At 39.4% G+C, this 14678-nt stretch overlaps 1 protein-coding gene across 5 annotated transcripts in view; it reads right to left on the bottom strand.

Annotated features, from left to right (window-relative positions):
- The window catches only part of larp4b (La ribonucleoprotein 4B), a 57714-nt gene that overhangs the window by 7454 nt on the left and 35582 nt on the right, over nucleotides 1-14678 (bottom strand). For 2 of the 5 annotated variants that reach the window (XM_041991683.1, XM_041991688.1), the window contains 11 exons: nucleotides 14110-14246; nucleotides 12949-13052; nucleotides 10901-11011; nucleotides 10609-10662; nucleotides 6428-6634; nucleotides 4802-4908; nucleotides 4293-4556; nucleotides 3876-3921; nucleotides 3478-3651; nucleotides 2264-2454; nucleotides 2000-2111 (listed from right to left, as the gene is read on the bottom strand). In XM_041991683.1, the coding sequence (XP_041847617.1) occupies nucleotides 2000-2111; nucleotides 2264-2454; nucleotides 3478-3651; nucleotides 3876-3921; nucleotides 4293-4556; nucleotides 4802-4908; nucleotides 6428-6634; nucleotides 10609-10662; nucleotides 10901-11011; nucleotides 12949-13052; nucleotides 14110-14246 (1507 nt within the window). The remainder of the gene's footprint in view (nucleotides 1-1999; nucleotides 2112-2263; nucleotides 2455-3477; nucleotides 3652-3875; nucleotides 3922-4292; nucleotides 4557-4801; nucleotides 4909-6427; nucleotides 6635-10608; nucleotides 10663-10900; nucleotides 11012-12948; nucleotides 13053-14109; nucleotides 14247-14678) is intronic. The other 3 variants (XM_041991684.1, XM_041991685.1, XM_041991687.1) reach the window with 3 other exon arrangements.

Here is a 14678-nt window from a genome sequence, read left to right as displayed (position 1 = left end):
TCTTCGAGATAATACCAAATTGGCCACCGTTGGCCACCCCTGGTATAGAAGTATATCGCAAATGTGTCATGGAAACACTTTTTCCGCATTCACACATCATGGGACATGATGTAGGGAGTCATGTGACCAGTTCATTTCAAGTAAAAATGGCAAAGTATCAGCAGCTGAAGGACACGGAAATCTCTTTACAAATAAAGAAAAGAATATAACTGTCATCCTTGATAGCGAACAGCAGAGTTTTACAAAGAATTACCAAAATCTCCATCCTCCTCAAAGTGGAGTCTTGTGGGACGATATTGTATGAGAAAACTGGCTGATGGGCTAAACACCATTCAATGGAACCGCCTGCAAATTGCAACTGCACTTATATCATTTTTATTTTGCAAATGACTGTAATGGAAACGCAGCTGTTGTTACAGGAACAATGAAAATCAGTTTGGCCGTTCCATTTAGCAGCACTATTTTCTATGGTGCTAAAACGCGTATATAGAAGTTAGACCTGAGGGGTGGGTGTGGAGGAAAGCGTTAATAGTGCTAATTTACATGAGAACAGGGAGTTGATGAGGTGTTGATGAACCGCGGGGGGCTTTAGCTTTAGGGGCTGTCCCCACGACACTGAATTGCAGTAAAACAGCAATCCACGCTTTCATCCCCACCAAACCAGGGATTAGCCTCCATTAAACCGTTCATGTCTGAAACCAGGTACCAAGGTGGATAGGTTTGAAACCTTCACCGTCTGTGGTATTGTGAGGAAGGCGTAACCCCACCACTAGATGACAGTGTGATGAGCGCGGGCCAAACACAACAACAACATTGGTGTCCGTGACCAACTGTGTTGTGGTGCTGCAGACAGTCCTGGCTTGTGTACAGCTTTAGCACCAAAATGCACTGCTTTTACAACACACGACTACACGACTGTACCAGCAACAGCGGGAGCAAGCATGCACTACGTCTTGTTCTTGTGTTACTCTTTAATAATCGTGGCACCCCCCCACAGCCTTGTAATATGTACTACAGCAGTTTTGTGGGGATGTTGAAGCCTTTCTCCTAGTTTTCGCCACCATTTTCACACCTGAACCGGCTTTGGTGCCGTGTGGACATAGCCTTAGGAAATTTTCGCAGCTGTGGGACTTCTAGTGTTAATGAATAAAATGGTAAAATTGCCAACGTGTTGGTTCTTAACACTTAAATCATCCAATCCAATAAAGAACACCAACAAGTCAATAGCAGAATCAGCTGTTTGGTATTGGTAGATAAGATTTGTCAAGTCTTTCATGGGCACAACCCACATATTCAACTCTGCTGCTCATCCCACAAATGCATGTTCCTTATAAATGTGGCTCCATTTAGAATGAAATAAATAAGTTTTCCAACATTTTCAGATTTATTGCCAAAGAAATAATCAATCAACTAATTTCATTACTTTTTGTACTAAATTTCTATGCAAATAATAAAAAAAACGCTGCAACCAAGTGAAAAATAATGCTTTTAGTAACCTGAACTGTTTGAAAGCTCTAAAACATTTCAGATACTTAAGAGTCGATCTTGACAGCAGTGGGATTCACAAGAAGTGTTTAACCTGCCTTTACCCGAATCATGAGTCATCATTCTTGTTAGCTCTCTGTCTTCTACTACCCTGTTGCATCAACTGAAGGTTTAACACTGAACCAGATTTAAAGCGGAGGTTGTATTTATTTGTTTTTTGACAAACTCCTCATGTGCCCTTGTTTCAAGGCAAACCTTACCTGAAGGTGTTAGAAGTATTCAGACTAACACTTGTGTCTGATTAAAGACCATTTCTACTGTAAGGTGGGAGAAATTAAGTTTGCACCCCGAATCAATATGAAATGGTGAAGAATTATGGTTTCAATTAGTTTACTGTTTGTGACTGAGTCGACTTGTTGATTGAGGTGTCTGAGAGGCAGTAAAGATAAATAAAAAAGTAATAATAATAACAGTGTGAGGTTACAGAGGAAAAAAGAAAGAAATCATTACTCACTGTGGCAGCACCGTTGACCTGCACCGACTTGCTTGCAGTGGACAAGGTGCCAGAAACTCGCTCCACAGACAGCTGCACCTCCTTTGGCTTGACCTCTGCTGCTTTCACCTCTCTGAAAAACAAACAAGAGGCAAAAATTTTTTCCCTGCACAACATTGTAAAAGGTTTGAATTTCCTGGTTACAAGGTTTTAAAAATTTCTAAAATCTGAAATAAACTCCATATTTGCTTTATGCATCAGACTCTGCATCATCAGGGTTCTTACGCTGCCGGCAGTGGGGGAGCGGGACTGTGCGGTGTGCCGGGTGCTGGGGTCAATGTCGGGGCTGAGGTCACGGTCGGGGTGGTCGGCGAGGGCTGAAAGGTCGATGGCATCGGGGAGGTGGAGGATCGGTGAGGCTCTTTGGGGCCCACTGGGGAGAGAGCACCTCCACTGCTGGAATCAGCGCTGACATTCTGTATCAACATCCAAACAGAAAGAACGGCAGTCAGACGCTACAGTAAGTTTTCTTTAGTTGGGAGTTTTATCATCAATCAGAACTACTTCATGATTAACTTTGTGTCATGCTGGTATTCAATCACAACTTTTGCAGACTTCTGGTGAACAAAGTGAAGGTCAAGCAAACCAAAATGGCTGACGCTGTGCACTGAAGATGCAACTTTGAGTCATTTACGAGTAATAGTTTACATGCCAGTTTACGCACTACAAACCTTAAAAATGTTGAGCTATGTTTATATACATTATTAAAAGAAGATTTATACTTGTAATTGGAAAATATCGTTCAGTTCAGTTCCCTGACATGTGGAACGATGCTTCAGATCAGCTTCTTTACGGCTAAGCAAATAAAAAACATGGGAAATCCCAGAAACATATAACTTTTTGGTAAGTGGACGGGTGACACTAGTTGAAATTAAGACCCACTGTGGCAAATCCTCCATTGCTTTCACTCCCTTAATTACACATTTTAGTGTTTTTACATGGCTGCGGCTACATGCTCGGTGTAAACAAACTGTGACCGACTGTTTTCCATGATGGCCTTGATTCTTTGTAGGAGCCCAGTCTATGTTCTGTTCATCATAAAGATTGCTAGGATACAACACAATGTAATTTCAATAACTTAGGCACAAGTACATTGTAAAATAAATAACACGTTTATAAATGTCTTCAAATCAGGAGCTTTGTCAGTGTCTCAGAAGAATAGTTTAACAACGCTTTAAAAATATAACTTGGAGGAAATCGTAGTCAAAGATAACTCGGGCAAAGGTGCCATCCTTGAACTGTACAATGTAATAATGTAAGAGTCACCTGACAACAAAAATTATACACTAAATGCATCTGAACACAGCTGCACTGAGCTCACACTAAATAACAGTGAATATTACAGTATAAATCAAGGGTCCTGCAGGTTTTAGAGGTTTCCCTGCTGCAACACAAAGTCTTGCACAGAGCTGTAGCTTGATCTTATTGCTAGTTTTTACCCGTTCTTTAGTGGTTCCGACAACGACACTGCTGGCCAACCGGTTGTCGAACACGTCGTCTGTCTTCAGCTGGCCGGCTGCTCCGGGAAGAGGAGGGAAGCTGGAGAGACCGAGCTCAAAGCTCGGGGAGGGAGGTTTCGGAGGAGGCGGCGGTGACTGAGGAGTCACTCTCTGCTTGGTGGTGACAAACACAGAGTCAGCACAAAACTCAGAAGAGAAAGCGAAACAAACCAGGCTGCAGTAACCGCGACAAACAACAGGGTTTCTAATTACAGATCTGGAGGTGATGAAGGCTTTGAGAAGAAAAGAAAATCCAGACTTTTGTTTTGTAAAGACCAAAAACCTCACTTGATTTAGATATAGTTTAATTTAAATGATAAAGATAATTAAGTACTTACTGTAAACTTGTCGTCCCTCTTTTTCCTAGAAGCAGAAACATTTTTCCTTTAAGAAAGAGAACATCTCAATTTACAAACATCCTCTCTGGCTGAAGCAGTGGCTCAACCTTGGTGTAAACAATCAGACCCCACACCACAGTAAACATGTAATGATCGTATCTTAAAGTGAAAATGGACCACAGCTCCTCGCTTATGACCATCAACAGTTGTCATGTTTTTTTTCTGGATTTGAAGTTTGCCAAACATTTATTGCTGCTTTCAGTGTTTCTAGTGTTTATGGATTCATCTGTATCTGTTTGTGAATGAAAGAATGAACGTACTTTAGTAAAAGATACAGACTGGTTGTCATTTTTTTGGGAAAACTAAGACTGAGTCCTACCATTACTGTATTACAGACACGCTGGAGGAGAATCATACCTTCCTCGGCCGACACCCAGGGAATAGTCTGGGGTTGTTGGCTCCGTTACTCGCCCCGTGCCCACGGTGTCTCTGCGAGGGAAGGCCGCAGTGGAGGGTAACCTGGTTCTGGGCTGGCTGGTGGGAAGTCGTGTTGGCGGGCTGCTGCGAACCCCGTTGAGCCGCTCGCTAGGGAAGCTGGAGAAGAGGCCCGGGTGTTCCAGGAGCCCAGTGTTACGGTCTGCCGTGGGGATCGTCGGTCTCAAGTGAGGTTTGCTGTGATTCCTGGGGGAAGAATTCAATGTCTGAGGAGTAAGCTTCTATTACGATCATGCATCGTCTTAATATGACGTTTGTTTGTATCAACCTGATATGGCCCAAGAGACTCAAAACCCTTCTTTTTCCAGACAGAAAAACAACATTTTAAAAACAAAAAAAGCTTCAGGATCACTTTAAAAACAAGCCACAGTTTTGTTTAAAGGATCTCATTCACTTAGATGTGCTGATAAAGAGCATTTTATGATGCAAACCTGTTCCTGGGTGAGAAGTGTCTGATGGTGAGGGGCGACGTTGCCGGTTTGAAACTATGCGATGTAGTAAATCCGTTGATGAACTGGTTGTTGTGAAATGGGGCAACCTGGTAAATTAAAATGAAAACAATCAGTGGAGGGAATTCGATGCTTTTACACATCACTACTTCTTTTTTTCTTCTCTTATTTTTGAGCAGGGTTATGGGTTGTATATAGTTGTAGTCAGTATTACAGGCAGCATACAGGCATTAATGTGCTCTCTGCTTGGGAAATCTTTAGATAAGCTAAAGCTAAAGGCTCCTAAAGTGAGATCATTCAGAGAAGATGATTTTTCACCATTTAAAAACAACTTAAACCTAAAAAGAAAATCATAATGGTTCAAGTAAGAGCTCTATCGTGGATATGTACAACATATTAATTCTACCTCATGTAGTTGGGTCTACGTTACGCTGTTCATGTTACTACACGGTGATATAAACCAGGCAGCTTTTGAACTCGACATGGACCACGTTGCTACAGTAGGGTCTACATTTTTTTAGAAGACATTGCAGACATAACTTTGCTCATCAGGAAAGCTTCAGATTCTCTGAGCGTAAAGCACTCTAATCACCATCTGGTAAACATGGAAAGCTTCTTCACTATTTTCAAAGAAACAAAAAGTCCCTAAAAGCAACATTATATAACTTTCCAACCTTAAAACTCTGTGCTACTGACTGTTGTGATGGCACAATAACATTCATTTATCACACTTCTGGAGCCGTGATTCCCGTCAGCATCCTGAGGCTGAGAAGCTGCATTTTGGTTTACAGCACCATGTCACATGCCAGCAACTGGATATCAGTGCATTGGCTGTTTAGGATGTGCAAAGTGCATGCAAATAAAGTGAAAAAGGACAGAAGAGAGGAAAAGAAAGAGAAAAAGGAACAGAGCCAGAGATAAGTCACGAGTCAACAATGGACGGACTTTTACTGGCTGGAAAGATCTCAGAGAAGAGACTGGATGAAGGACGGGTGCTGAATTAGCTTCATTTGAGGTTTCAAAGTGAGAAAATCTAACTATGTTCAGTAACGGAGTGTCATTAAACAAATAAAAAAGGTATGACACCATGAATTCAGCACATTTTGGCAAAAAGCATCGTCTGTAATCCACATGTATGTTGACTTTAACATGCGGTAAAGTCAGAAAAAAGTGTACAAGGTTTCAGCTCTAAGGCTGACTTGATGAATAAAACAAAAACCATCTGGTCCTTGTTGGATCTTTGAATGAGGTAAAAACAACCTCAAATAAACAAGAGCATGTGACATATTTCACCGTGTTATTGTTTATTTATCAAACAGCTAAATGAAATTATACTGATCTCGTCCTGATTGTACTTTCTACCTCACAAACATGTTTATACAAGGCAAAGTTCCAAAAAGTTATAAATATGGTGATGTGTGGATTTGTTTGTTGCACTTTTAAATAAAAATGCATAAATAAACTAAAAAAGGACTCAAACAATTAAGCACTTCTTGGCCTCCTTGTTAATTATTCCAAAAGACACTTTGAAAATGGTATCACTGTTTATGGCAAAAATAAAATAAATAAATAAAAATCAAACACAGCTCAGCTGTTAGCTCTTCGTACCAGTGCGGGGTCGATGAAGCTGTGTGTGGTCGACCAGGCCTGAGGCGTGATGAGACTGTATAAAGGAAACTGCTGCTGGGGGCTGTAAACCGGCGGGATGTAGTAGGATGTGTAGCGCTGCTGGGCGTATGGGTTCACCTCCACTGGCCGGTAACCATTCTTTGGCATGAAAGTGTTGATAGCGATTGCCTTCGCCTTTATCCTTGCCTGGTGGAACACCGCAGTAACATAAGAAATTAGAAATCATTCATAAAGCAAGTGGTCAATTTAAATCAAGTCTGTAATTTAACATTTACATGGGGTAAATACAATTTACAACTGGTGTACAAGAAGGAAAAGAAAACTAAATGGAATACAAGGCTGAATGCTAAGCGAACATACGATCAGGGGGTGGAGGGATCTGGGGGAGAAATATTTCTCTGACCGGCTTTGTTCTATTAAGATTATACACAATCTTCTGGGTAGAGCTCGTAGCGCTAAACACTTCTGATTGGTCGAGTACCCCAGATGTTTTATTTAATCAAAATCTAAGTTTTAATTTCAGAAACAAATCAGAAAGGCTGTTAACCTAAACTTGTGCCTTAGGAATAATTGTTAAATGTTTCAAACATGAGATCCAAACTCAAAACATTCATGCAGCTGCAGTAATAAAAAGCGAGCTTGGCGATGAATGAGGAGAAAGGGCTCCATTTGGGACAAGATATGAGTTAATCTGAGCAATAAAACATTCTCCTATGATTGCTTCTCAAAGCTATTTTACTCTAAGCCACAACTACAAATGCCAACAACCTTTAGTAATGTTTCAAATCAACCAATTTCAGGTTAGTTAGGCCATGTCTAGCAGTGTCAACAGATGTCTAACGCTCCATCTGTGGGTGGCAACGTGACATCAGTGAAGCCTTTCCGAATATATCCAAAAGGAATTTAAAGGAAATGGAAAAAAAGAAGCTGGGAACAAAAAATGAGTACTAAATACTTATATTAGGATGAGAATATTTATAGTTGATTCATGAGCTTGAGTGGCAGCATTAACACGTTCTGCTTATTAAATATACATGTGTGTTTCTGCAGCAACCACAGTGAGTGATCACAGCTCACTACAGCCTCATTTACGCTCCCTTTATGTAAGTAAATAGGTAAATCCAAGTCAAACATTGTCAAACATCACTGCCAACACACTCCTAGGCCTTTACATTGACTGGGGTTGTTAAGGAATACATCTACTCGAGGGCAGAGCAGAGTTCAATGTTCACTTTCAAGGTTCAACGTCAGTTTCGGATCATAAACAATGCGACAGTGGGGGAGAATGTAAATTCTCAGAAAGAGACGTAAAAAGAGGCAGTGCAGTGGACGGTCTGTGCAGCAGCTTCTTTGTCGTTTCCTTTTGCTGGTCACACATCGGCTATGCTGTGCAACACTGCAGCTTCTTGTCAGTTTCTGAACAATGACTCATTAGTATGAGTCGGGTGGGCGGAAGCAGGCAAACATATGAAGTTTGCAGGACGGTGGACCTCAAGGACATCATAGCTCTAAGGTTTTGGCATGAATTTAAACAATATTTATAACAGTAATGGCCAGAAAACCATTTAAGTAGGAAGCTTAGTATCTCGATTGAACGCTCTCGTTTCTTGCAGAGTGATCTCTCTCATGTCATACTTGACAGCAGCATGTTGCAGCACGAGACCGTGGTGAAACACTAACCTGTGTGAGCCGGTACGCCGCATTTGTTTTACATGGCTGCCCACTCTCACGCATCGGCCATGAGACTCGCGCATTTGAGTGGCTTCTTACGCTCTTGCGCTAAACCTCTCGATTTCTCACGCTTAAATACACATCAATCAGCTGATCAAGAGGTTTCTCGAGGATTCGAGTCGGCCACATTACTTTTGGGCCGATGTCCCAGCATGGGGGAAAAAGTGCAACGTCATGTTGCAGCAGCGCGTCGCAGCAGCACGTCGCAGCAGCGCGGTTCACTCACTGCTCATAGGTCAGTCTGACACACAGCGATGAGGGGAGATATTTCAGCTTCATAAACAGCAACAATGCGTGGTATGTTTTTTCTAGTTTTTTTTTTTTTTTTACATACAAAGGTACTAACTGGCAGTTTTACCGGTTTTCGCTGTCTGAGCCCCATGTTTATTAATTTGTTTTTAATATATTTTTTGAAGAGCAATATTGTTTACAGAACAGAGACTATTATCTATCATACTTATTGTTTTGGTTGGGTTTGGTTTTCATTCATTGTTAATGAGATTGAGAGTCTGTTCTATTTATGGTTTTGTTTTATTTAAAATTTCTTCCAGTTCCAGTTTAAAATGTTCTTTAGAAATGAAAGTTTATTGATCTTTGAAAGGGTGTACTTGCATTATTATGGCATTGTCATTATATTAGTTGAAAATTTTTTCAAAATGACATTATCGCAGAGCGACTTCTCCTTCTTTGAGCTGTAAAATGTTCAACAGACGGATGATTTCGTCGTCTGCTACCATGACCTCTCGAAAACACTGCACCATGTCAGCCACCATTGTTGTTCTAAAACAGGAAATGCTCGCTGGAACTAAAGCGAACCATCAAAGATACTCTGCCCTGTGTTTACCAGCCATTACCAGCCCTGCTGCCACCTGCATATCCAGAAACGAAACTACAAATGACGCTGCTACCCTACGCTCCAGTACAAACCTACATTTCATCTACATCAGCAGCGCGGACCCAACCTGACGCAGACGCTGCACAAATATAACTCCAGCTTAAGCTGGTCGCCAATGGCCAACACAACCAAAGAAGTGATGGAAATAAATAAAATAAAATACAATTGAGCAAGGAAACTGGGCAGAAACACAAGAGAGAATTTGTAGCTGAAGAGAGCCACATAAACGGGGGTGAAACTGAACTCATTTAATCTTCCCAAAGCATTGAAGTCAACAAAAAACAACTTAACTACATCAGTAATATGGAAGTGGTTTGGGTTCAGTAGAAATAAAAAAAAACACATCGGTACGATCGGTCTCTGTCATCGGTTGGTGAGCACCAAGACGGGAATATGACTAATTTGTTCAGTCTAGTCCAGCAACAATGCAGAAAGCATGAAAATGCAGGCTGACTCTGTGCACCAGTTCTTGTGAGGCAAGATGCAAACTGAAAAGCATAATCTCATCATTCATTAGATTAAAGCATCAGTATTGTTTCAACACTAAACTCTGTTCTAAAGCTGAGCTAGATTTACTTTATACTGCAGTCATTATTAGTATACGTCTGATCAACATCAGCATAGTAAATAAAAATGAGGTCATATTTTGCCATATCGTCCAGCATTAATGGATTCATAGTGGCTTGCAAATACAAGTTGGCAGTTTATGGTAATTATACCCAACAAGGGTAAACAACAAGAAGCAATAAAAGAAAAATGTATAAAATATAATTTTACATTCATTAAGGCCAGACTGCGTGCTTTTCATCATTATGTGGAGCTCTGCAGCTGCTAAATCCACCGTTTCCTCTGAAACTGATAAAAGTTAATCATCCAGTAATGGGACTACACACAAATAAGATGTCATGAAACCTCTCAGTGTGAAATGTTAGTTATCTGCTGAAAACCTCAGAGTGCTGGTGTCTCTGTGAAAGAGATTCATTATTCATGAGGAAGGATATCTTTGCATCTCGACAAATAAGAATTAAACATTTAAGGTTATTATCAAGAACAGATGTGCTTAAATTTAGCTTCAAACACTTTAACAGTGATATAGTTGTTTTAGAATCTCAAAAAATAAAAACCTAAAAGGTTAAATATGTAATAATTTTTCTGTAAAAGTAATTTAAAATGTTCTCATTTGTTGCGAGGGATAAAAGGAAGCTTCCCTATAAACAATCTGTCTCCTACATCAACAATGTCTTTGTCAAGCTTTTCTCCTTTCAAAATAAGAGTTACATGATGGAATAACTGATGCACTGTGTAGCTCTTTCCTACTTCCTGGTTCCTTAACCAATCATATGCAACTCCCCACGGTTGCCGAACAACAGCAGCGTTTCTGTGTGTTTCTCTTTCGACTGCAGTTCTGATTTGAAACACTAGTGGTCGTTGTTACTTATTTCACCATTAAGGAGACAATTTGGTTTAAGGTGGGGATTTAAAACAGCTTTAATTTTTTCCCCCAAAAATAATAGTAAAAGATAATGTGAGTTACCTTAATCGGCTTCCCTTGGAAAGTCTTTACTTCCTCACGAAGATACTGATATGCCTGGAAAACACAAAAACCAAAGAGGATGAAGTAATACGGGTGTTTAAATGTAAGAAACAGAAAAATGACTGATAACTGAAGCATGGATCTCTCCAAAGACGAACAGTCAAGTATATCACTAACATTACAACTACTCCATAACACCATATAAAACCAAATCATACAGAGAAAAATAAAAATGTCACTGGAGAAATGGTACTTTTTTTCAACGTGATCCATGATTCACACATGATGTTACCTGCTGTGCATCTGCTTCTGATTCAAAGGTGATGAACCAGTTATCATTGTATGCAAATTCACAGTTGGTGAACTTGGGTAAGTTGTCCCCTTTAAAAAGCGCCTCAACCTCCTGCAAAACAAAACAGGACATCATGTCAGTCCTTAAGCAGTACAAGCCCTTTTCCAGAAAATGCCAGTAAATACAAGGAAGAACTAACTAACATCGTCTTTGTGATTACTGTTATTTAAACCTTTAACAGATGTACGAAAACAATCATTCCTCAAGAAAAATCTACATTTTTTTATTGAGTAAAAGCAGGTGAATATAAAGATTTGTCTGTTGGTGGTTCAAACATCACGGCTGGTTTTATAACCGGAGGAGGGTTGGTTCAGTCTGAGCAACCATCACACATTGTTGGCTTCGTTTCACACCCAATTAACTGTCAACTTACAACTTGACAACAAAAGCAAAACTGGTCTGATAAGCTGATCTGAATGTGGTTAAACTGATCTGTGTTAATAGGTCTGGGTGCTTTGTGAAGCCCTTTAGTTAGAAGGAAGCTAAGGTATTTACTAAAGAGCAAACTGAGTTGCACTGAAAACAGCTTGTTAAGTAAATATCTTCCAGACAGAAACAAATAAGAAAATGATCAAATCCCATGACTATGAAGTTAAAACATTAAAAATACACAGAAAAGAATCACATGTTTATCATATCTGTTCATGTCTGAGTCCTACTGCATCAGGATCATCATGTTTTTCATTAAATTATTTGCTCTGTGACATTTTAACATGTTTCATTTATTTATATCCAAGTAATGTATTTGCTAGTTATCCACTTATATTTATGTATTTATATTATTCATTATCTTTACTAATTTTCATTAATTTATTCAATATTTTATTGTATTTTATTCCAGTCTTTTTGTTCCAGACTGTTTCCCTGTATTTATTACTTTTATGTAATTAGTAAATTAAAGGGTTAAAGTGGATTAAATTCAAGTATATAAAAATGAAAAAGTCGTTACTCTGCTACACTCTGTTATAAATAATTCATCAAGCAGGGGCCTTCTAATAATTTTGCTTATGAACACAAGATAACCCAACTAAGCTCCACCCATTTCTTTAAAATCTCCCAAAGTATACATTTTATTTTTCGATCTACACACAATTTAATTAGAGTTGTTTTTATTTATAATTTACATCCTTTATATTAATTTGAGGGTGTAAAATTACAAACCTGATCGAGCCTTTTCAGGCTGTTGGTGTTAACCAATCACAGAAGACTATACCACAAAAAAAGTTCCCCCCGATCAAAAACCATCTTGGTGCTCTGGGCTGTTAAAAGCAGCATCAGAAACCTTTAAGCTTGTGTTTGATGAAGCTGTCTTTGAAGGGTCATCCCTGACAGAAGACCAAAGAGTGTTTTTATCATTTGAGAGCTACAGTATCTCACAGGAGTGAGAACACCCTTCATATTTTTGCTAATATTTCGTTATATCTTTTCAGGGGCTATCACTACAGAAACTAAACTTTGACATACAGAATATCAGATTTAGTTTTATAGTTTGGTGTCCTGTAGATTAAAGTTTCATTTCTATAGTGTTGTCCCATAAAAAATATAATGAAATATTTGCTAAAATGTGAGGGGTGTACTTACTTCTGTAAGATACTGTATCTCTATCGTTAGGAGAATGTTTTTTCCCGGCGTTACATGGTCAGGTGATTTTTATTGCCTTTTATTACCTTTATTACCAAATTACTTGTTTTAGACCAGGGATCTCCAACTCCGGTCCTCGTGAGCTACTGTCCTGCAGGTTTTGGATTCTACCCTGATGCAACACACCTGACTCAAATCACTGGGTCATTAACAGGCTTGTGCAGAGGTGTGTTGTAGTAGGAGACATCTAAAACCTGTAGGACAGTAGCTCACGAGGACCGGAGTTGGAGACCCCTGTTTTAGACCATGAAAGCAAACTACAACACACAATTATATGCTAATCCAGTAACTGGACAAAAAAAAAAAAACTAATTTAGTATCATGCCTTCAAACGTGTCACCACTGACCTCTATGGGTGTGCTCTCTGGGACCTCTCGGAGAATAACGATGCAGCGGTTCTGATTGGGTCGCACCTTTTCCCCCTTCTCATCCACCTGAACCAATGGCAAAGCTGGAGGAAGAAAGAAGTTTAACTACAAGCCACAAAAACAAGCCACTCTGTGGAGTTTTTATTTTTTATTATTCCTAGTTAAAACACAGCAAATACAGTACAAACGTTCCCATGAAAAAACTTCAATATCTCAGAATTCAGAACTGGATTTGAGGTTCAAGTACTTCCTTATTATGTCAGAGGTCCTTGCAATCCTCTACAGCGTGATTACAGTGCAGCAGTGCTTAATGGGTAGGGGTGGGAATTTTTATGCAGATAATGTTTCAGATGGCATCATTTGTAATTACTGATGCATCTTTTTTCCCTTCCCAGACTGATGGGCAACAACAGTTACCTGGTCTGATAACCTGATCTGAATGTGGTTAAACTGGTCTGTGTTAATAGGTCTGGGTGCTTTGTGAAGCCCTTTAGCTAGAAGGAAGCTATGGTCGCACCTTTTCCCCCTTCTCATCCACCTGGACCATTTTCACGGTTTCCTGAGTGAAAATGTGTATCATGGTTTCTCAAATTTTGTTGTAATAAAGAAGAAAACTGGTTCATTTATTAGTCAATGCAAGACAACTTCTGTTTTCACCACATCAGATCAAAACAAGGAGCATGGAGCTTCTTTTCTTTTATCTCTATTAAGCTACACATGCTAACACATGAAGCCTTTTAGCAGTTGAAAAAAGTTGGCTTGTTTACAGCTTCCACTACTTCACCTGGTTTTTAATCTGCTATTTTTGGTTGTGTACAAAGCATTAAGCCATAAGATAAAAGCAATCCTTCAAGTTTGTTGCGATTAATTTAAGTAGTAAATGAAGAATGTGTTCAAATTAAAACACAAGCAGGTAAGACGCTGCTGGATGCACTTTAACGACCCGTCTTGGGAAATCAGCCTAAACCACATCCTGGGATTAAAAAAAAACATGCAAGAACCTGGTAAATTTGTCTTGTTATGAAGCTTCGTCTGCAGGCAATCAGCCATCACACAGTTTGCTTTAGCTCAGGGTTTTAACTGGAGCATAAAAACACCAAGTGACTAATGTATGCTTAAATCAAACAATGTTTAACTCACATCGTAAAATGTCCACAATCAGCTCCACGTCAGTGCTGAGCTTTTTGACGTGGTCCAGGTTGGCCACCGTCACTATTGGCACATATTGGTCACTGTCCATCTGGGAGATGAGGTACATGTCACTGGCCAGGTTCTCCCTGACAAACAAAAGGGTAGCAGGTGTTGTTAGTTACGCTCACAGGGAGAAGTTTAGACAAAAAATGTCCTCTATAATTCTTTTGCAATGAAATATAACCTTTATTTACCCAGATAAAACATATCTCAGATTACAGTCACACCCATCCTCACCTATGAGACATTACATTTACCTGCAAATAATACCAGCTCCCACATTATTATGGAAAAAAAGGTCCTAAAATAACCATGAACACTGAGAACCTTTAACAACATGCAGAGTATCACTGTAAAAAAAAAAGCTTTTATCTAGGCAATTATGATTTTTTTTTTAGCTTAAACACTTTAAACCAATATTTCTGAAAGAAAATGAATTCTTATTTCTTGAGATTTGAAATGAATTCACATTTTAAACTATTTCTTACCCCAAAGTTTGGCTACGTTTACTTTCTTTT

Source organism: Melanotaenia boesemani, chromosome 8, assembly GCF_017639745.1.
Source record: "Melanotaenia boesemani isolate fMelBoe1 chromosome 8, fMelBoe1.pri, whole genome shotgun sequence".
In the NCBI taxonomy this organism is placed as follows: domain Eukaryota; kingdom Metazoa; phylum Chordata; class Actinopteri; order Atheriniformes; family Melanotaeniidae; genus Melanotaenia; species Melanotaenia boesemani.
Note: the sequence above shows the minus strand (reverse complement) of the source record. Positions and strands in the feature narration are given on the sequence as shown.